Source organism: Leucopleurus acutus, assembly GCF_964270905.1.
Source record: "Leucopleurus acutus genome assembly, chromosome: 16".
NCBI classification, from domain to species: domain Eukaryota; kingdom Metazoa; phylum Chordata; class Mammalia; order Artiodactyla; family Delphinidae; genus Leucopleurus; species Leucopleurus acutus.
Window position 1 is genome coordinate 86699816 of NC_139158.1, and position 21963 is coordinate 86721778.

Below are 21963 nucleotides of genomic sequence, written 5' to 3' on the forward strand. Positions count from 1 at the left end.
GAGATGGGACCAGGGGAGTGCAGGCGCCATGGGCTGTGGGGTGGATGCCACCTGGAAACGGTTCTGCGTGGCTTCTCATGAGAACTCCAAGCTGCCCTGTGTGCGGTGCGGCGTCCAGTCTGAATCCCGGGGAGCTTTCGGTGTAAAATGCACACCCGTGATTCCAGAGAGCTTGGATGAAGGGAAAATTTATAGGATCTCACTAACGCTTTTTATACTGGTTGCATGTTGAAATAATATTTTGAATGTATTGAGTTAAATAAAATCTATTAATGAAATTATTTTCACCTGTTTCTACTTTTTTTAATGTAGCCCCTAGAAAACTGTACATCATTGACGGCTGGCACAAACTGCACTGTTCTATCGGGCTGTACAGCCGCAGACGCTGCCTCCCGGGAAAGGAGGCTGCCTGTCCGTGCACACAAAGCTCCCGTGTGTGCTTGGGGCCGTTTGCCAGAGCCTCCCCCAGGTTAGGGGCCCCCCATGTGGAGACAGCTCAGCCCTTCCTTTGCCAGCTGTTCTGGACTGAATGTTTGTGTCCCCCCAAATTCATGTTTTGAAGCACTACCCCCAAAGTCATGGTATTAAGGGATGGGGCATTTGTGGGGTGATGAGGTCATGAGGGTGCAGCCCCCATGATGAATTAGCGCCCTTATAAGAAGAGGCCAGAGAGCCCCTCGCCCTCTTTCTGCTACATGAGGACACGGAAGGCAGCCTCACCTGAGACCGTCCACTCCGGCACCTGGTCTCAGCCCTCCAGCCTCCAGAGCTGTGAGAAATAGATTCTGCCGTTTATGAGCTGCTCAGTTGAGGGTACTGTGTTAGGGCAACCTGGGCGAGCAGGCAGTCATTCATTTGTTCGTTCACACGGTCAGTGTGTGGGTGACTGGAGGGCACCAGGCTCTGTCCCCAGGCAGCCACGGGGCGGGGTGGCAGCAACTAAGAGACACACACGCATCATCACAAGTGCCCAGGGGAACCGCTCTCCCTCGGCCTCTCCACCATCCCCCGGCTCTGCCACTGCCCACCTGGCCTGCTGGGGGTGTGAGGACAGCCTGGCGCTCCGAACAGCCCTGGGCCCAGGCCAGCCCCACTCACAGTCATGCAAATTGCCGTAATTGCAGGTGGGAGGTGGGGCCACAGGAGAGGCTGAAAGCCTGTCTGCTCCGAGCACAGGCGCCGGGTTCAGCTGGATCGCACTTCTGCATCAAAAACCTAACGTCAGTGTCTTGACACACGCCCAGTCTAACAAATGACCCGACTGTGCCTTTGGGACAAACACAGCGTTAGGAGGGAGACTGAGTTCCTCGCGTGGGTGGGAGAGGACGCAGAGGAGGTGGCCCCTGACAAGATGCTTTCTGCAGGGAGCAGCCCCTACGGGGTGGGCGGCCCCCAGCCTCCTCCACGCGGCTAAGGACAGGTTGGTGGCCATGCCCCAGGTGCCACCCTCCCATCGCTCCCTGGGGGCAGGTAACCCCGGGAGCCGTCTCCATCCACTCAGGCTGCTCCGACGGACCAGGCTGGGGGCTTCTAACAACACGTGTGTTTCTCACAGCCCTGGGGCTGGACAACCAGGATCCAGGCGCTGGTACTGACTGTGTCCTCTCCCTCTCCTCACGTTGGGGGGTGAGCAGGGGCCTCCCTGGGCCTCTGACCCCATTACGGGGCTCCACCCTCACAACCTCATCACCTCCGGGAGGCCCCACCTCCTACACATCACCTGAGGGGGTAGGATTCGACAGGTGAATTTTGTAGGACACACTTTCTGTCCACAGCGGTGTCGCCCCCTCTGTGTAATGTGAGGTTGGAGCGAGGGTGAGAAACGTAACACACAAAATAAATACACAGGTGAGGGGGGCACCAGGGACATAGGCCGTGAGGCTGTGAGGCTGGGCCTGCAGACCCCACTCGGGGGGCGGGTGGCAGATGGCAAAGCAGTGGCCGAGAGCCGGGGCTCTGGCCGACCCCTGTTTCCGGCCGCGAGCGTTCTTCAAAGGCGTGTTGTCTGAACGTCAAATGTGGGTTCCGGGTTCAAGCACCCTTTTCGTTAGAGGCTAATTTTCAGAGCCGGGTAATTATCGTCTAAATCTGCTAATTTTCATCCCTCAACAGAAACCAGTGTGCCGTGGTTATAGTAAGCCTGGGTGTTGGCCGAGGGGAAGTTTGTTCAGAAACACGTCCCCTTGGTAGTGGCATGGACTGGGGGCCGCAGGGTCTGCTCGGAATCAGGGGTGCAGCAGCTGGACAGCATAGAACCTGATGGCCTTCTCAGTGGCGACTTGGAGGGAGGCCAAGGCCTCGAGCTGTCATGAGGCGTTTCCCTCGTTGATGTGACCACCCGGGCTCTGCATGAGCCAGTGTCACCCAACCACACTCAGGTCCACGCGCCCACGCGCAGTAGAGCCAACCTGCTGACACTTGGCTGTGATGGAGGACAATGCAGCGTTTATTGTGGGCCCCAAACATGGAGTCCCGGGCAGCTAGCGCTGAAGAAGCCCGAACTCCCCAGTGGGTTTCAGGGGAGCACTCTTCTGTTTTGCGGTACGTGCGCCTCCCACTGCCGTGGCCCCTTCCGCCGCGGAGCACAGTCTCCGGACACCCAGGCTCAGCGGCCATGGTTCACGGGCCCAGCCGCTCCGCGGCATGTGGGATCTTCCCGGACTGGGGCACGAACCCACGTCCCCTGCATCGGCAGGTGGAGTCCCAACCACTGCGCCACCAGGGAAGCCCCAGGGGAGCATTTTTAAAGGCCCAGTTGGGTGGCGGGGGGCAGTGGGGGGAGTCGCAAGGTATGTGATCAGCTCGTGCACAATTAATTCTCTGATTGGCTGACAGCGAGGTAACAGGGTGGGCTCACATTATCAATCCTCAGACTCCAGGAGGCCTGGGGGCTACATGGTCATGGTCATCAAGTACTTAACCTCTTCCGTTTGGCGGGGGTTTTAGCATCTGTGAAGCAGCTCAGGAAGCTCGCCTCAGGTACTGCTATCTGAGAGCTTCAGAGAGGAACTACAGCAGAGGACGCGGGGGAGGAGTCTGTCCCGGGAAGGACCCAGAGGCCCTGCTCGGTTACACCAAGAGCAAGACAGGGCCAGACACAGGAGACAAGTGTGCACACACGCAGCTCACACACACGTGCACGCATAGACACAAACACACATGCACAGTAGGTGGGACCAAGGTTTGGGGGCTTGAGGGAAGACCACTCAGACACCGTCAAAGCACAGACCCCTTAAAGGATGCCGGTCGCTCGTCTCAAGCTGGGCTCAGCTGCCCAGGGCCTCTCGTGTTTGATTTCACACTCACTTGAGTTTGATTCAGCAGCCGGCTCTTCTCTTTCAAGCTTTAATTACACGCTGCTGGGTTTTCAAGAAGTCAGACCCACAGGTCAGATTCTCTGATGAGCCTCTCTTCATGGGAAATGAAAGTAAAAGACGCTGCCCCCACCCCCACCATGCTTCTTACCCTGCTCTGCAGTGTGGCGAGAGGGGTGGGACCTCACAGGTGGTGCCCAGTAACCTTTATAAAACCAGTCCCCACCTGGCCAGCTGTCTGCTGGCAACCTGTCCCTAGAACCAGAGTCTATAAAGAGATAAGAAAAAAAAGTACCCAAATTCTGGGGTCAGATAGCCCAGTCAGCCACACAAATGACCCTGCCCACCGCTCCCACCGCATCCCCCTGCCTTCACACGACTTGTTGTCAGTGCTTGGGGCAGGGTGGGGGGGGATGTTATTTTATTTAAGCAAGGTTTCCCTCCAAGGAGAAAATGCAGTGGTGGGACAGATAAAAACACAGCACTTTGTAAGGCAGTGTCTCAGCTAACCTCTGCTGTGTAACAAAAGAGCCCCAAACTTATTGGCTTAAAACACTAGCTATTTATTTGCTTGTGATCTGTTGGATGGCAAGTTGAGCTGGTTCAGCCGGTCTCAGCTGGGGTCACTCATGTGGCTTCGGTCATCTTGTGGCTGCACAGGGCCTGGATGGGTCTGAGACAGCCTCATTCATCTGTCTGGAGGCTGGCGCTGGCTCTCACCTGGGCCTCTGTCCCAGGGTGAGATGCAAATCAGGGTTTCTTCACATGGTGGCTGCCACATTCTGAGAGAGCCAGCAAGAGAGTGTGAGGCCTGGCTGGGAAGGCACAGGCCAACACGGCCGCTGCATTTCGCTGGTCAGAGCCAGCCCAGTCGAGGGGTGGGCCACAGACCCTACATCTCTATGTGAGGAGTGGCCAAGTCACATTGCAAGAGGTGGGCGTCCAAGGTGGGAGCCACTCTCGGCCGTCCTAAGGGCCATCTGCCACGGGCCACAGGGTGGCAAGTTCATGGCGCAGTCTGGTCCAGGAGAGCTTGCGAGGAGCTGCCTCACCATCTGGGATGACTAGGGGAGTCTAGGTGCCACCGCACGGCCCCTGGGGGGTCCTGGTGATTGTGAGGCTGCGGGCAGGCACAGTACTGCCCCTGGGCAAGCATGCCACTTGGTGGTGTGGGGGCCTGTGGCGGCCAGTCCAGAGACACCTGGACATACGGGGCTAGAGCCGTGCCTGGGCCTCAGGGGAAAGCAGCCACAGTGACCGGCTGTCTCCCCGCCCAAGGGGTGACCTTGAAGTTGTGTCTCCAATCATAGGACTGCTCAGGCCCGGCGTCGCTGTGGGTTTTGCCCTGTAGCTCTGCGTTGGTGAGAATTTGCGGTTAGTCCATGGGAACGACGACAGACTGACCAGAAGAGGCAGAGACCTCACAGCGCTGACCCTTACGCAACCGACCGCATCAGTGCCCTCAAGTGGCGGGCTTGCCTACCAGCTCAGCCCGGGCCCAACCCAGTACAGGGACCAGGCCCATACAGGGAGGGAGGCCAAGGCCCGGGAGTGCCTCGAGTGGCCTCCCTGGCCGGGGAAGGGCCGGTGTTAATTGAAGGGGGGAGGGGCACAAGGTTGCCCTGAATGAGCCCCAGTAAGTGCACCTGGAACGGTTCCAGAGGCTGCAGTTAGCGCCCAGGTTGATGGCGGGAGGCGTGGGCCGGCAATGCCAGGAGCAGAGGACGGGGGACCCGGGCCTGTGGGGGCTCGTGCACCCACCTCAAGGGCAAAATGATACCCCGAGCTCCTGCCCCTCCCCCACATCTCCCCCCGTGTCTGCAGGTCGCAGGTACCCAGGCTGGGCTGGGAGTGGGGCTTCAAGATGCCCGTACGCTGTAGTTTACCCTGCAATTCTACCTAGGGGGAAGAACCCCAATTCACGAACTCAGTGAGTCATTCTGGGGGAGGAGGGGCCCCGGCAGCTCAGGGCGCCTCCCGGAAGATGGACTTGGTGGAAGACTCGGGAAAGCATCTCTGCTCAGGGCACTTCCATGGGAAAGAGACTCAAATTGTTGGAGGAAAAATGTAAGAAGGAACCTCTGACCTGGGAGGTCAGCAGCAGCAAAGACACCTGCTCAGAAGGAGACGTGCTCTGCCCTGGAGCCTCCTGCACCGCCAAGCGCACGGCTCCAGGGGCCCTGAGAGGCTGAGGGTGGAGGGGGACCTCCTCTCAGCATCACCCTCGCTGCCCCCATGTCTACCCACACCGGGGCCTGCCCCCCAGTGCCTCCCAAACTTCCATGTATCCATCCCCACAGGCACCGCCCTAACACAGATGCATCACCTCCCTCCTGGGCTTGGGCCCCTCCCTGGGCCCTCTGTCCCCAGGCCCTACCCACCCTGCCCACAGAACTCTCCCGAAATGCAAACGCAGCTGCGCCCGCAGTCCCCTGCTTCACCCCTGCCCCCTTCACCTGCCCCCCTTCACCCCTCCCCCTCTTCCACGACCAGGAGGAAACAGCCCACTGTCTGGGATCTGACGCTGCCCGGCCCCCCGGGCTCCCGAGATCTCATGTGCTCCCCTCCTTCTCAGGCCCATGGGTGCCCCGCATCCCTCAGGTCTCCGCATGGAGGTCCCTCCTCCAGAAAGTGGCCCTTCTCCCCCCAGGCTCCATGCCACATCTGTCCACCTGTCCTCCGCGCTCACCTCAGTCTGTGTGCAGGGTGCCTCGCGTACAGCAGGTGCTCAGTAAGTGCTTGTGACGTTTAGACAAGGTGGGCTTGGGTGCACGGTGCACTCAGAGGGTGGAGGACGGAGCGTGAAGCGCAGGCTGGTGGACCTGCGGGGGGAGGGGAGGGGTGGGGATGCTGCGGGTAAACAGAAGGGAGGGTGCTGGAACATTCCAGAAGAGACGCAGAGCCTGTCCCTGTTCAGGTCCGCAGCTCCTGGGCTGGAGGAAGCCGGCTGCCCTGGGCCTGTCTCCAGGTAATTGCCTGACTCACAGGAGGCCCGAGCAGCACAGCCTCGTTTCCTGAAATTGCATCCGAGGAAAAGAAGGGCTGATGAGCCTTGAGTGGAGCATCAGGAAGGCCTCTTGGCGTCCCTGCAAGCCACTGGCCTGGCTCTCAAGAGAGGGAGGCTTCCCTGGGTGCCAATCAGCGCCCCCTCCGCCCCTGCCCCCCAGCCCTCGAGCTCAGACGTCAACAGTGCTCCAGGCACCCAGGGCCTGCGTCAGGCAGGAGTCCTTCTGCAGGGGTGCGGGCAGGGCAGGAACTGGGCTGGGGCCAGCCTGGACTATCCTCAGTCTCCTGGCCTTCAAGCTGGACCAGCCACCCCCATCTTCACAGGCAGGACACAGTCCCAGCGTGAGAAGGGGACGTGCCCAGGGGGCACGGCAAGACCCCAGCCTGGGCTGCTCTGCTCTTCACTCCAGTTCTAGAAACAGAAGTCACCCCACAGGCCCACCTCTCACACGCGTGTGGAGAGCAGTGAGTCTCGTGTGCCCCAGGCCGTTCACACGGTGCAAAGGCCAGGGCTGTTCGCTGTTGCAGAGGGGCCCTGTGCAGCCGTGCAGGAGGACAGCGTAGTGGAACACCATGTGGTCACGCAGCCTCGTGGAGGCCTGTGGTCTCTCGGGGATGGAGGAAGAACGGCCTTTAACAGATATGGTCGTCGGGGGAAGGAGCTTTGGAGTGGAGCTGGGCAGCTGGCCGGCACCCACTGGCGTTCCTCTTCCTTTACTGATTGACTTTTGTCCTGGAGAAGAGCACAGCCGGGCCCGCCGGCACTGGTGGGGACCAAGTGGGGGTGGGGCGCAGGACCCCACCATCATTTCTAAGGCGCCCCACTCCTAATCACAGCCATTTGGGGTGGAAGCCCCAGGAGGCCTGGCTGAAGGAGCAAAAGAGTCACTTCCCGGGGCTAAGCCCAGAGCACAAGGTCCCCTCCACACCCAGGGGCTGGTCAGCTTGAGAGAAGAACTAGATCCAAACGCTGGTCCAGTGGGGCCTGGGGGGACGTGGGTGGCCGCTCCCAGCCCCCCTCCCTCACACCGGCCGCGCGGCTCCAGGTCTACCATAATCAGATTCCCCGCAAGCAGGGACGGAGCGCTAATTCTATTGAAAGGAGCCGAGACACTGGGTGCAGGGCCAGATGTCCACGGGGAACGCAGTTAGCACTCTGCCAGTGGACGGTAGTTCAAAATCGGGAAGGAACAGGATATTTGCTGAGCTGCCCACACAATCACATGGCAAGAAAACACTGAAAATCGTGGGATTGGAGATTCAGTCCCACAGCTGAATCACAGAATTGGAGATTCAGCTGCCGGCGAACGCACAGTAGGGCCGCTTCCCCGCCCACCCCTAGAGGTGGAGGACAGGCCCCGGGCCTGGAGTACCACTCCTTCCTAAGCGCTTTCTGAAATGCACGTGACACCAGCTTGGACCCGGTCCTGCAGGACTCACTCCCAGGCACAGCTGGGGGATTCGCACAGTTCCCCGGAAATCCACTCCCAACGTCCGCCAGCCCCCAGGGGCTCTTAATTAAGACCAGGGCCCCAGGTCTTCCTGGCGTGGAGCAGAGAACGTTCTTCGATGCTTGACTTCCTTCAAGGGTGCACGCAGAACACTCTGTGCGGAACCGGCCCCGCTTTTACTCCTGAATCAAGGTGGCCCTACACGGCAGAAAGGCTCACACAGAAGGCTTGGCAACCGACCCTGGGGGCTCACGTTTGGACCGGGAGCCACCCTGCAAGACAGAATTTGTCACGAGCGAGTACATGGTCATCGTCGTGGTGTGAGGTGCCGGTGGGGGTGAGAGCTGGGCTGCATCTGCTGGGGGCTGTGGTTTCACGGTAGGTGACAGGTGACCGCTAAGGTGCCTCCCTGCCCACATTCCGTGAGACACAGAGGCGGGGACCGGGCCCAGGGTCAGACTTGCACCCCCTGCCCTGCGCCTGTCCTTGTCAAGGATTTTTACAGCCCCGTCGGTTGCTAATTAGCAGATGTCCCACTGATTTGAATGTTCTCATGGGCTTTTTAGCCAACAGGCATCTGAAAACACGGCAAACAGGACTTCAGTCTACAGGTGGTCTCGATGCAGTTTTGAGATGGGATGGCACGACCGGAACGCGACTCACCACCCCGGCTTCCACACCCAGGGTGATTAACGAGCCCCCCACCAACTCACAGCCAAGGCCAGGCCCCCAGCACCTGCCCTGTGTGCTGCTGAGGGCAGGGTCCCATCCTGTCTCTCCTCGAGGACGGCGACCCTGGTACAGGTGGAGGGACAGACGCAGTGGGAGGGCCATTTCCCTAATCCGATGGAGGGTCTCCTGGCAGCCCGTCTGGTGCCAGCGCTGCAGCACAGCCGGGACCAGGCAGGATGTGGCTGCAGGGCGGGGGCGTCCTCTGTGGCTGCGGCGCTCCAGGAGGGCGAAGACTCCCACGTACAGGGCTGCTGGCTGCGCGGGCAGCGGGGACTCGGTGGGGCCTCTTGCAGAGGTCACAGGCTGCTCACCTGCCCTTCATCAGTGGACAGGAGGGGTCTGGGGACAGGGTGGAGTGTCCCTGATGATCGCTGCCCCCAGCTGGCTCGGGGGTCCCACTCCCCAGTCCCTCCCCACCCAGTCTTGCCAACCACAGCTGCTCCCAGCCCGGCACGCCTCTCCACCGGGGCAGCCCCTCCGCAGCGATGGGCTCTGTCCATGGTCCTGAACCCTAAGGCTCCCTGGGGCACGAGCATTGTCTCCACTCTAAGTCGCTGGTGACTCTGGTCAGTCGTCTCCCAGAAACTCCAAACCTGAAGAGGAGCACGGGGACCAGCGTGGAGCGGAAGGGAGATCAAAGAAAGGAGAGGGCTTCCCTGGTGGCGCAGTGGTTGGGACTCCGCCTGCTGACGCAGGGGACACGGGTTCGTGCCCTGGTCCGGGAAGATCCCACATGCCGCGGAGCGGCTGGGCCCATGAGCCATGGCCGCTGAGCCTGCGCGTCTGGAGCCTGTGCTCTGCAACGGGAGAGGCCACAGCAGTGAGAGGCCCGCGTACCACAAAAAAAAAAAAAAGAAAAAAAAAAGAAAGGAGAGAGTAATGGACAGATGTTCAGTCCTGAGAGATCACCATGGAGTTGTGGCCTTTGGACTAGAAGTTGCTGTCAAATTTTTGCAGTTACCCAAAGTGTCCTCTCTGGGAAGCTGGGGGTGGGGCGTGCATCCGCCGAAGTGAGGCCCCCCGACACTTGCCCACGACCAGGGGGGTCTCCGTTCGTCTGCTCTCTGCTCTCTGCGTGTCACAGGCCCCAGGACACGGAAGCGAGCACTGGGCTGTGGGTCAGACTGTGTCTGGGCTCTTTCTTCTATAAAGTGAGAGCACCAATAGCTTCTATGTGCCTATTCCACAGGGTGACACATGCAAGTCACTGAACATGGGTCTGGCTCATGGAAAGCACTCTGTTAAGAGTTAGCTAAAGGGGGGCTTCCCTGGTGGCGCAGTGGTTGAGTCCGCCCGCCAATGCAGGGGACATGGGTTTGAGCCCTGGTCCGGGAAGATCCCACATGCCGCGGAGCAGCTAAGCCCGTGCACCACAACTACTGAGCCTGTGCTCTGGAGCCCGCGAGCCACAAGTACTGAGCCCACGTGCCACAACTACTGAGCCCACATGCCAAAACTAAGCCCAAGTGCCACAACTACTGAAGCCCACTCACCTAGAGCCCGTGCTCTGCAACACCACAACTACTGAGCCTGTGCTCTGGAGCCCGCGAGCCACAACTACTGAGCCCACGTGCCACAACTACTGAAGCCCGCGCACCTAGAGCCCATGCTCCACAGCAAGAGAAGCCACTGCAATGAGAAGCCTGCGCACCGCAACTAGAGGAAGCCCACGCGCAGCAACAAAGACCCAATGCAGCCAAAAATAAATAAATAAAATAAATTTGTGACAAAAAAAGAGTTAGCTAAAGAGTGTGTATCAACCAGAGGGCGGCAGTCCTTTATACTGAGCCAAAACCTGGCACTAGAGCCGCCTAACGGCGGGCGGGACCGCACTGTGAGCGGCCGGGACTGGTGGCCCGAGTGGCCTCGCTAAGCCGGAGCTGCGCGCAGCCCGTGGAGCCCCTCCCCCACCCGAGGTGGCCTTTCAGGCCCTAAGGTGACTCACTTGGGGCCTCAGCAACGCAGGCAGTTCCTGGGGAGGCTCGGGGTCCCTCCCCTAAAGGCACACGCTGGGCTTCTCCTCAGACACTCAGGCCTGCGGTCAGGGCTCTGACCCACAGAGCAGCGGGCCCTCGACGCTCATCTGTCTTCTTTCCCAGACGCTTGTCTGCCGTGGACCGCGTGTGCCCTCCTGGGTGGGATCCCAGCAGCGTCCGGAGGGTCTGGGTGCTCATGAGATGAGGGATGTTGGAGGGCAGAGTTACTCGGACAATGTCAGCCCGGGAGATTCTGGGCTGTGTCACCCTGAAGGACAGTTTCTGCCCTCCCAGCCCTGGTGTCCCGCCTGTGAAGCAAGGGTGGGTGCACTGAGATCTGGTGCCCTCCACCTCCAACACCTCATCCCAGGGCGGCAAGGTGGGGTGTGTTGTTCTCGTGTCACTGTGGGAGCAGGGGCCCGGGCACCTGTCATAGGACACGCATTCATTCCACTCAGGTGCTTTAAGGTCAAGAGGGCGTGCCCAGCGCCCCAGCTCCCTGCCCTTCCCTGAGTCGGCCTGGGCCAGCCTCTGTCAGGCTTCTCTCCAGGGAGCAATCCTGGGCGTCGAGGCGGCTCCTTACTTTACGGAGGCACCAGCTGCTCTGTGTTTGCTCTTCTCACTAAACCATGACCTTGGCCCCCCCGTCGGTCATTCTCAGTGTCTACAGCACCCCGTGGTGTGGGCGCGTCATAACTCATCAACCAGCCCGAGTGGGTGGGCACTGAACTTGTTCTGGGTTTTTGCTTTTCGAGCAGGGCTGTGCTGAGTGACAGTGACAAACAGGGACTCTGGAGTGACTTGCATCATTGTCCTGCCCTTGGTGGTGGCCGAGAGGGAGGGGACTTTCAGCATTTGCTGGGTGAGGAGGTTAGGAGGAGGCGGTCCCTGAAGCCTGGGCCTGGCTGGACTGGTCATCTGCTGGGGGTGGCCCCTGCCAGGCCAGCGAGGCCATCTACATTGGAGGGTTTGACAGGAAGCCCCTCCTCTCTGCCTCTCCCCTCAGAAGCCGTTGTACAAGCTGCTGAGTTTTGCAAACACCCTGAGAGATATATTTTTTTTTTGGCTGTGGTGGGTCTTAGTTGCTGCACGCAGGCTTTTCTCTAGTTGTGGCGAGTGGGGGGTCTACTCTTTGTTGTGGTGCGCGGGCTTCTCAGTGCGGTGGCTTCTCTGGTTGCGGAGCACGGGCTCTAGGCACGCGGGCTTCAGTAGTTGTGGCACGTGGGCTTCAGTAGTTGTGGCTCATGGGCTTCAGTAGTTGTGGCACGTGGGCTCAGTAGCTGTGGCTCGTGGGCTCTAGAGCGCAGGCTCAATACTTGTGGCACACGGGCTTAGCTGCTCCGCGGCATGTGGGATCTTCCCGGACCAGGGCTCGAACCCGTGTCCTCTGAATTGGCAGGCGGATTATTAACCACTGCGCCACCAGGGAAGCCCCTGAGCGGTATTTCGCACCTTCCCACTCACCGCAGGCTGGTGTTGAGCCATGAAGCTCCGGAGTCCAGGGGCTGTCTCTTTACCTAAACACAGTGGGATCAGAAACAGGCTGTTGCCCCTCAGAGGAAGGGTGGACGGGACGACAGCCTCGAAGGAGGAGGCAGAGGCACGAGGACCCCGTGACTGCGGGCCAGGCTACGCGCATTCCATTGGTGCCCCGCACCTGTTTGCAGGCAGGTCGGGGGCAGCCCTTCCTCCCAGACAGACCTGGGTCCTGTTCCACTTTCCTTTTACTGCTTAACCATTTCACTCTCTGTCCCTCACAAAATTACAAATGCTCTCCTTTCACCTGTGAGGGCCCGTTCTTAGGCAGGTCCCCCACACAAGGTGGGAGAACAGAACCAATGGGCACAAAAGCAGTTTCCTGCTCAGCAGGCCCCCCACAAAGGTGGGCTCTCTCTTCTGAACAGCAGGCCTGGGGCTGGTTCTCATAGGACAAACGTGATTGGTGGAGAGGTGAACGTGCGGCCTGTGTGTGTCCAATGAGGGCTCACCCGGGCCTCTTGGATTGTGCCCATTGGCCAGGAATGGAGCGGGGTGGGTGTTTCCAGGGAAGCGGACGGAGGTCCTGGGAAGGGACAGTGGAAACAGCAGGCCCTGAGTATCCAGCCCCCAGCTCTGCAGCCCGTCACCCGCCTCCTCCCACTGGTTCCGGCGCTGCCTTTACCACAGGCCACGTTGGCCTCATCGGGAACCGCTCCTGGCCTCTCTCCTGCTCCCCTGATTTATTCGCGCCAAACTCTTCTCCTACAATCTCTTTTTAGTGCCCTCCCATAGTGGGTGAGGCCTCCCGTCCCCTACTGACCTGTCACCTTCCTTCCCAGAACTTTCCTGGCTACTCTTAGATTATCTTTTTTTCCATTTGGATTTGAGAGTCAGTCTGTCTATCCCCAGGTGCTCTCACATTTTACTGGGACAAATGCATAGACGAGGCGCATCCCTCCACGTCCGCATGTCTCTGTCTGGAAGGGCCCCGGTTGCCCCTCCTTCCCCTCTGTCCTTCCTGTGGCTACACTTGCAGTGGTTCCTGGACATCTTGAACAGGGCTTAGCAGACTCCCTTCTCTTTGCTTGTTGCCGGGAGTGGGCTGCTCCCCTGTTCCCAGAAGTTGGGGTGGAGTGCAGGAAAGGGGTACAGGCTGAGCTCCCATCCGTGCTGTGAGCCTCAGCAAGAGAAGGCGACCCCGAGAGCCAGGCGTTGCCCTGGTACCCCACAATCCAGGTTCAGTCTCAGTCTCCAGGCTGGAGGGGCGGGGGAGGCCGAGAGAAGACACGCCTCTCCGGAAGCCCACGCCGGCCCGAGCCTCATCCCCAGGCCTCTGTTGGGGGGCGCCTGCAGTGCCGGGGCCCCTCTCCCCATTCCAGAACCTCAGGATCAGGGCCTGGACTTCTCCCAACTGGGGGATCCGCTGGGGGCCTGGGCCCTGGTCCACCGCTCGCGGCCCCCAGAGGTGGCTGTTTTGCTGTCTGTGCTCATCGAAGTATGGTATTTCAAATGTTTTGACATTTAAAATCTGTGTTGAATACATTTGTTTTGTTTAAATTATGCCCGGCTGTGGTGACTCACGGGAATTGGTGTGTCTCCTGGGCCCAGGCCCGGCATCCCCCTGCACCCCAGCCCAGCCCCCGGCCCAGAGCTGCCCCTCGGCTGCACCAGCCCATCATCGTCCTGCGGGAGGACCTCCAGACGCCACTTGAGCTCAGTGGACGCAGGAGAGAAGGGTGCCCGGGGGAGGCCACTCCCAAGCGCCCAGCGGGTGACTAGTGACGGGCGCAAGGGCTGGCAAGTGTGGAAAGGACGCCTGCCGAGGGCCCACGCGGCCCCTGTCTGACGTGCTTGTCCTCTAGTTTAGGGGAGTCTTTTTCAAAAGGAGCCAGAGGTGACCTCAGCCACCATCTCCTGGATGCCTACAGTCCTCCCAAGCGGGACCCGGAGCACTGTGGGGCGGGCAGGACTTGCGGAGGCGTCGGCCAATGCCCCGAAGAGAGGGCCGTGTGGGCTGCCCTGCTCGGGACAGAGGTCTGACATCCAGGAGGCCCAGGAGGCGAACCCGTCGGCGTTCTAGAGCCTCCAGCGCCTCTTGGCCTCCTGCTGGCCGCTGCCGCATTAGGAGGGCAGAGCTGGACGGTCCTTACCCTGCTGAGACAGTCCTTGTCTACCATCGAGGAGACCTCCACGCGGGACCCTCGGCTCTGCTCTCAGGGCTGTGCGCAAACCCGAGCTAGGAGGTGGAGGGGGCAGCCTGGAGCCCGGCACCCTGTGCAGACCCTGGGACCCACCCAAGTTAGGAGGTGGAGGGGGCAGCCTGGAGCCCGGCACCCCGTGCAGACCCCGGAACCCAGTGGGGCCAGTGCAGGTGTCTCTCCAGGTGCAGCCGTTTGCTCTTTGACTCTGAACTTCACGTGAGCGTTAAGGGCGGCGGCGGTTGGGTAGGGGGCATGGCGAAGAGGCACCGCCCCCTCACAAGGGCTCGCGAGCTCACACTTAGAAGCTCGGGCGTCGGAGCGTGGCGTGCGGACCAGCGTGCTCAAAAGCCAGCGGCAAACGCGGCTTTACGCCAGAGGCTTGTTACTCCGGGGCCCTGGGAGGTGATGCGGATTCAGGACCAGCTCGGTGGGAGGCCCGTTCCCCATCGCTGGTCAGGGCCACACACGTGCACTGGGGGTTTGCGTCCCTGTCAGCAACGCCAGTGGCAGCTCAGGGAGGCCACAGCTGCTCGGGCTGAGCAGGTGCCCGTGAAGGCGGGTCTCAGCCTGCTGTCGCTGAGGAGCTGGGCTCCAGCTCAAGTCCAGGTCCAGCCGCTCTGAGCTGGTGACTTTGGCAAAGCCCCTCAGCACCCGGAGACTCAGTTTCCCCAGAGGCAGAGAAACGTGGAAGGTGGAGTTGCCAACGAGAAGCGCTTTTCAACACGCTGAGAGGAAGTGGGGCGGGGGGCGGGTCTTCCCTTCGTGTCCTAACGTGAGCTGTATGTGTGCAGGACGAGGGACGCTGGGTGAGCCATCCTGGAGAGAAGTCAGGAGGGACCGCTTCCTTGTCCAGACCCGGGAACGCAGAGCCCCGGCCCCTCACCGCAGCCGGGGTGCCCCAGGGTTTTACTCCACACTGTGTACAGGCTGAGGGCTCCCCAAGCTGACGGAGAGTCTGCAAACCTCCCCTAGGAAGCCAGGGCTGTGGGAGCAGGCGGAGAGTCAGTCTGGGAACGGACAGACCGAGCGCCGCCCACGCTCCAACCCCTACACCTGGGCCGGTGGGCGGGGCGGGTGCCAGGGCGCGTCCCCTGCCCCAGCCTCACAGGCTGCCCCTCTCCACCTCTCGCAGATCAACACCTTCATGTCTTTCGTGTTCCCCATGGTGGCCATCTCCGTCCTGAACACCATCATTGCCAACAAGCTGACCGTGATGGTCCGCCAGGCAGCCGAGCAGGGCCAGGTGCGCACAGTTGGAGACCAGCATAGCTCGTTCAGCATGTCCATCGAGCCCGGCCGGGTCCAGGCCCTGCGCCACGGCGTCCGGGTCTTACGTACGTAACCGCTGGGCCCTGCGAGGGGCGGGCGGCGGGCGGCCACCAGGGGCCAGCAAAGCAGCGAGCTGGGTACCACAAACAGAAGGTTTAGAGACCCTGGGAACGGAGCGCGTCCGGACCGAGGCTCAGAGTGCCGGTTCCCCTTGGGGTCGGGGCTTCTCTTGACTCGCTCACTCATCCATCCATACATCCACCGATTCAGCAAGCCTCCTGGCACCGGCTGAGTCGGACAGTTTGCTCACAAAGCCAGGGCCGCAGGGTTGCGGTCCCCATGCGTGCTGGGCAGTCGGGCGCCAGCCGGAGAGGCCGGAGGTGCAGTCCCTCTGCACAGATTCTCGCAGGGAATCCTGAAGGCCTGAAGGATCGTGTGGGGTGGACGTGAGGATCCATCCTCCCTCTGTGTGTCCCGGGCCTGGCCTGGGCCTGCAGGTGCCTCGTGAGGAGGGGTCCTCAAAACAACCTGCCCCTCCCTGCTCTCCTGAGGCAGCCCCGGCCCCCCGGTCCCGCAGAGTGCCTACCCTGTGCTTCCCACCACCCCAGGACCCACGCCCCGTCTCCCCCCTGCCCCGGGCTGCCCGCCCCGCAGCTTTGCAGGCCTTGGAAGGAAAAGGTCCCCGCAGCTCTGCCAGAAGGAACGCGGCGCAGGCCCCACGTGGAGTGTTCAGTGGTCCGGCGGCCGCCTTTTTAAACAGCCAGAGGAGACGGGCAAAGCCCACTTGGATCATTTATCGCTCCAGTGTTTCCAAAACAGCACGGCGCCCGCACCCGTCCACGGCCCGTGATTGACGGGAGAGTGACTCGGGGGTGCTTCGCACCCGGGCCGGCTCAGCCCCCACAGCCGCGGGTCAGGTGACCAGGGCGGCAGCGTTTGCTTCTGCTGTGTGCGGGCGGGCTTTCTGGAGCAGCCCAGTGCCACCAAGCCCTGCTGCCAGCAGGCAGTGCCTCCGTTGGGACCTCCCCGGCCCAGGGTCTCCGCAAGCCCCCCAGCGGGCAGCAGCCCTGGAGCGGGGATCCCAAGCCCAGGACCTCCCACGGATCCCCCCACGTCCCCAAGAAGACGACGCACCTCTCGGGGAACACCCTTCTCTCTGCCCCGGGACAGCACACTTGGCCCGAAGTTTGCCCGAGTGGTTGGGTGCTTTCTTTTGCATTGTGGTGAAATATGCAGGGCATAAAATTTACCATCTTGACCGTTTCTAAGTGCACAGCTGAGCAGCAGTGTAGATGCCCATGTTGCTGTGCGGCTCTCACCACCAACCCTCCCACCTTGTAAGACCCAAACTCTTCCCATTAAACACCAAGTCCCCACCCCCTCCCCCAGCCCCTGACAACCACCTTCTACTTTCTGTCTCTGTGAATTTGACTCCTCCAGGGACCTCCTTTAGGTGGAATCACACAGTATTTGGGTTTTTTGTGACTGGTTTATTCACATGGTGTAATGTCTTCAAGGTTCATCTATGTTGTAGCCTGTGTCAGAATGTCCTTCCTTTTTAGGGCTGAATAATATTCTGTTGTACGGATGGAGCACATTTTGTTTATCCGTCATGCATTGATTTCAGCTACTCTGAATAGTAGTGCTGCTATGAGCTACTGGTATCTGTTTGAACTCCTGCTTCCAGTTCTTTGGGGGCATAAACCCAGGAGTAGAATTTTAATTTATTGAATTAAAAAATATTTTTAAACAGCCAAACTGTTTTCTAAAGTGGCTGTACCATTTTACATTCCCACCGACAGGGTACAAATGTTCCAGTTTCTCCCTATCCTCCCCCAGATTACTCTTTCCTGTGTTTTCTTTTATAGGAGCTGTCCTATTGGGTATGAGGTGGTATCCTATTGTAGTTTTGATTTGCATTCCCCCAGTGATCAGTGATGTTAAGCATCTTTTCATGTGCTTATCGGCCATTGGTATCTCTTCTTCGGAGAGATGTCTATTCAAGTCCTCTGCCTGCTTTTGTATTGGGTTGTTTGATTTTTGTTGTTGAGTTTTCTATGTGCCCAGGATATTAATCCCTTATCAGATATGTGATGCAAATATTTTCTCCCGTTCTGTAGGTTGCCTTTTCACTCTGTCAATTGTGACCTTTAATACACAGTTATTTATTTTTATATAGTCCAAATTATTTATTTTTTCCCTTGTTGTCTTTTCAAATTCAATGTTGTGAAATTTTTTGTCCTATATTTTCTTCAAAGAATTTTATACCTTAGCTTTCATGTTTAGATCTTTGATCCATTTTGAGTTAATTTTTTCAGATGGTGTGAGGTAAGGGGACAGCTTCATTCTTTTGCATGTGGGGATCCAGTTTTCCCAGAACATTTGTTGAAAAAACAGCCCTTTTCCCTTTGATCTTGGCGCCCTGTAGAAAGTCATTTGACTATATATGGGAGGGCTTATTTCTGGGTCCTCTCTTCTAGTCCATGGGTCTATACGTCTGTCCTCATGCCATTACCACTCTGTTTGGATGACTGTAGCTTTGTGGTAGGTTTTGAAGTCAGGAAGGGTGAGTCCTCCAGCTTTGTTCTTCTTTCTCGAGATTGTCTTGTCTGTCCAGCATCCCTTGAGATTCCCAATGAATTCTTCTATTTCTGCAAAAAATGTCATCAGGATTTCCATAGAAATTCCACTGAATCTCTAGGTCACTTTGGGCAGCACTGTCATCTTAACACTATTAGCTGTTTCGGTACACGAACACGGGACCTCTCCCTCCACCTCCCTGAGGCCCACGTCCCTCCACGTCTCAGGTGCCGTGGTCATCGCCTTCGTGGTCTGCTGGCTGCCCTACCATGTGCGACGCCTCATGTTCTGCTACATTTCGGACGAGCAGTGGACCCCGTGAGTATGGGAGGCTGGGGCCGAAGGGGTGAGTCTTGGGCTGGGGACATGCTTCCCAAAACAGTTGAGTGTAGGGGTTGGGGGTGCTGAGAGGGGCAGCTCAGGGTGGGCGGGTCAGCGTCCCCCGACAGGCCCTCAGGTGCGGCTGTGATAGGGCAGGGAAGGCAGAGTCCGTAGAGGGACAGACACCCTGGAAGCTGCTTCGTAAAAGGAAAGCAAGTCCTAAAACAGTCAGTACAAGACAGGTTTGGGGGCGTCTGGAGAGCGACAGGAAGGGCTGGCACTGCTGGCTGTGGGAGGAGTGATGGTGACTGTCGGGGCCCCCAGACCACCCCCAGCCTGGAGGAGTTGCCAGGAGGACCCCTGGGACTCCGAGAGCATCACACCCGCACTGCGACGTATGGACGCCGGCCTCGCCAGCTGGCCTCCCCGCAACGGTAGCCTCAGCCCCGCTGCGTGAGCTCCTCTGCGTAGCGGGGCTGCCAGGCCCCAGGGTTGTGGGCTCTTCCAAGTGTCGGGGAGCCACTAGGGAGGGAAAATCTAGAAAGGATGAAGAGAAGGTACAGGGCGTGGAACACAGCCCAAAGTAAAGGGGTTCTGAAACTCAGGGCCGCCTGGTAGTGAAGTGAGCTGCCAGATGAGGGGGTGAGATCCCTGTGCACGGAGGCAAGCAAGTCGAGATGAGGTGCACAGCTGTCTGGGAGGTGCAGAGGGGGTTCCTGGCCTGGCTGTTCCGTTGAGGCCAGGCCCTGGCCACGTCCTGCAGCCCTGAGCAGGGGCTGGGATTCTGCACAAGAAAGGGCAGGCCAGCTGGGCTGCAGGGAGAGGTGGAGACTGTGGCCAAGGGGGACTGCACAGCTGGCCTCGGGTGGGCGGCTGCAGCTCAGCTCGGCAGTTCAGCTGACCGGTGCCAGGCGGGAGTGTGCTCAGAACTTCCAACCTCTCAAGAGAAACCATAGCCCTGGAATTTATTGTGAAATATCCCCACTTCAGAAGATGTCCAAGTAGTCTGCAATGACTGCCCCAGGCCCCCGCGTCAGCCACAGGCTGCCCCGTGCGGGCTGTGTCTGGCCCGCCAGCCTGAGCGTCCTCTCCCACCCCAGGTTCCTGTATGACTTCTACCACTACTTCTACATGCTGACCAACGCCCTCTTCTACGTCAGCTCCACCATCAACCCCGTGCTGTACAACCTCGTCTCCGCCAACTTCCGCCAGATCTTCCTGTCCACGCTGGCCTGCCTGTGTCCCCTGTGGGGGCACAGAAGGAGGAGGCCGGCCTTCTCGAGGAAGGCCAGCAGCGTGTCCGGAAGCCACACCTTCTCCAGCAATGTCACCCGGGAGACGCTGTACTAGGCCCGGGCGGGGCCGGGCGGGGGGCCGGGAGGGGTCACAGAGGGGCTGCCACTCGGCCTCCACGCCTGTCCGCGCAGCGCCTGCGAGCTGGACGGGGGTCGGCCCTGGGCCCGCTCCGTGGCATCCGAGGCCCAGGACCCAGCACCCACACCCAGAGGCTGCACTTCCTTTCGGCTTCTCCTCTCTCACCCTCCCCCGCGCCCCTTCTCTTTCAAAGCCAGAAAGAGAGACAGATCCTCTCCCAGATCCAAAACGGGCCTTTAATGAGGAGAAATTAGCGTTGGGTGAAAGGCGGTCTTTTTGTTCTCGGACTAATGGATGTTGAGGGAGAAAGACATGAAGGGGTAGGTTGGGGCCGGAGGGTGGTGACCCCGAGAGCTGGCGCTGGGAGGAGCCCGGTTGGCAGGACCACCGCTGTCCCGGCACCGCCGAGAGGGCCTCCGGGCAGCTCAGGACCGGGTCAGCCCCTTGTGCAGCAGGCATCCGACCCACCGCCTTTCCAAGGGCGAATCCCAGGAAGCTTTGATGTCACAAGAGGTCAATGAAGGCATCAGCCTGACGTCGCCCAGCCCTGGCAGCCCCCCCGCCCCCCCCACCGCCTGTCCTCCCCAGGCCAAGGTGGCCAAGCTCTGCAGGGACACCACAGGGCAGCTAGCCTCGCAGTTCTCCATCCTGGCTCTGTGGACACAAGGCCAGGTCAGTGGGTCCCAGGACAGGCACGTCCTCACATGCTCTCCCTCCCGCTGTCCGGCTCCTGCGGCCCAGCTCCCAGCTGCTTCAGGGTGGACGCTGCAAGGCAGAGGGGAGCCGGCCAGCTCTCCGAAAGAGGCCAGCACTGAGGTCCGGGCCACATGTATGGAGGAGGGGCCCTGGGTACAGGCGGCCCACTGGCTGGCAGCCAGGCGGGGGCTCAGACTCGTTTGTCACGGCCAGCAGGCAGGCCTGGCCCCAGCTCGGGCGCCCAGAAAGGCAGGCGCCTCCTTGGACTCTGGGATCCGGTCTCCAGACAGGATGGCCCGGCCCCAGGAAGGTGCCCTGAGCCAGGGGAAGGCGGGTCCCAGGGGAGCTGCCCTGGACCAGCCGGGACCACGAGTGGCCAGGGGCCCAGAAGCGAAGCGCAGGCCTTTTAAAGCAGGTCCTCCCTGGGCCTGGAAGCACGTCTGCCCAGAAGGGAGACAGACAGACAGGCAGACCGCCTGCCTGGGCGGCACTGACTCAGGATCAGGTGACCTGCTCCTGGTCTGGAGTTAGCCGGGACTCGGTCTCCACACGCTCAGAAACGACGGTCAGATAGTACAGTATCCACGGCCACTTCAGACCTGGGCTCTGCTATGAACCGGGGTATTATACACTTGAGCCCCACCAAATCCTCCCCCCAGCTGTTCACCAAGAACAGGCCTGGGGGCAGGCCCACAGCTAGTCCCCAGGCCAGGCAGCCCTCCTGTGACCCAGTGGCCACCGGTGCAGGGGACACGGGAGTCCAGCAGATGGGCCCGAGGTCAGTGCAGCCCCCAGCCCTGCTCAGCGAGTGGGCATCAGAGTTCAGCAAAGACTGAGTCTGGGCTCCGGCGTCGGCTTCAGAAGGAGGACCTGGACTCTTTGTGACAGGTCCTCAGACCCTCCCTGGGCCCCAGACACGCCATGATTCCCCCGAGGCCCGGGTTCCCCATCTGAGAAGTGGGCGTGGTCATCCCACCCTCTCGGCCAGGGCTGGGTGTGATGGCCCTGGAGCGGACAGAAGGGACGGTCCCCTGAGGTGGGGGCAGAGTGGACGTGGGATGAGATGCCCACTGCCCAGACCCTGCTGCGGGCAGACGGGCAGGGTCTGCCGCTGAGCCCGAGTCCACTTTACTGTCTGCCCACTTCACGTTGGTGGGGCCCCGTGTCCATGCCCTGCCAGACACCCCTCCTGACCGCCCCAGCTCCCGGCCCGTCACCGTGGAGCCCCAGAGGCTAGCTCTGTGTGCCGCGTGTGTCTGCTCTCAGAGCCAAGTGCCCGCGTGGCTGGGCACAGTGATGGTGAAACCTGTGGTGTGCGCGGACCCCCACCACCCCACGTGTCCTGCAGTGACAGGTACATCCTCCGACTCCCTCAATAAGGGAATAAAGGAGGCTGTGGACCCGTGACGCACTCCCACGCGGAAGGGCCGGCGGGCCCGCCTGAAGCTGCTGGCTCGCTCGCTCATTCGTGAGAAGGTCACTGACACGGCAGATGGCCCCCGACTGGGCCCTTTTACTGAAAACACATGCGCTTGGTCTCTGAGAGCCTGGAGTCGGGAGACCT

At 60.2% G+C, this 21963-nt stretch overlaps 1 protein-coding gene across 1 annotated transcript in view; it reads left to right on the plus strand.

The window, feature by feature from the left end:
• NTSR1 (neurotensin receptor 1) overlaps nucleotides 1-19679 on the plus strand; it is a gene marked incomplete at both ends in the record, with an annotated part of 47359 nt that extends 27680 nt beyond the window's left edge. The window contains 3 exons of the mRNA XM_082857086.1: nucleotides 15292-15493; nucleotides 18236-18326; nucleotides 19430-19679. Coding sequence (XP_082713212.1) covers nucleotides 15292-15493; nucleotides 18236-18326; nucleotides 19430-19679 — 543 coding nt within the window. The remainder of the gene's footprint in view (nucleotides 1-15291; nucleotides 15494-18235; nucleotides 18327-19429) is intronic.
• Nucleotides 19680-21963: the final 2284 nt, after the last annotated feature.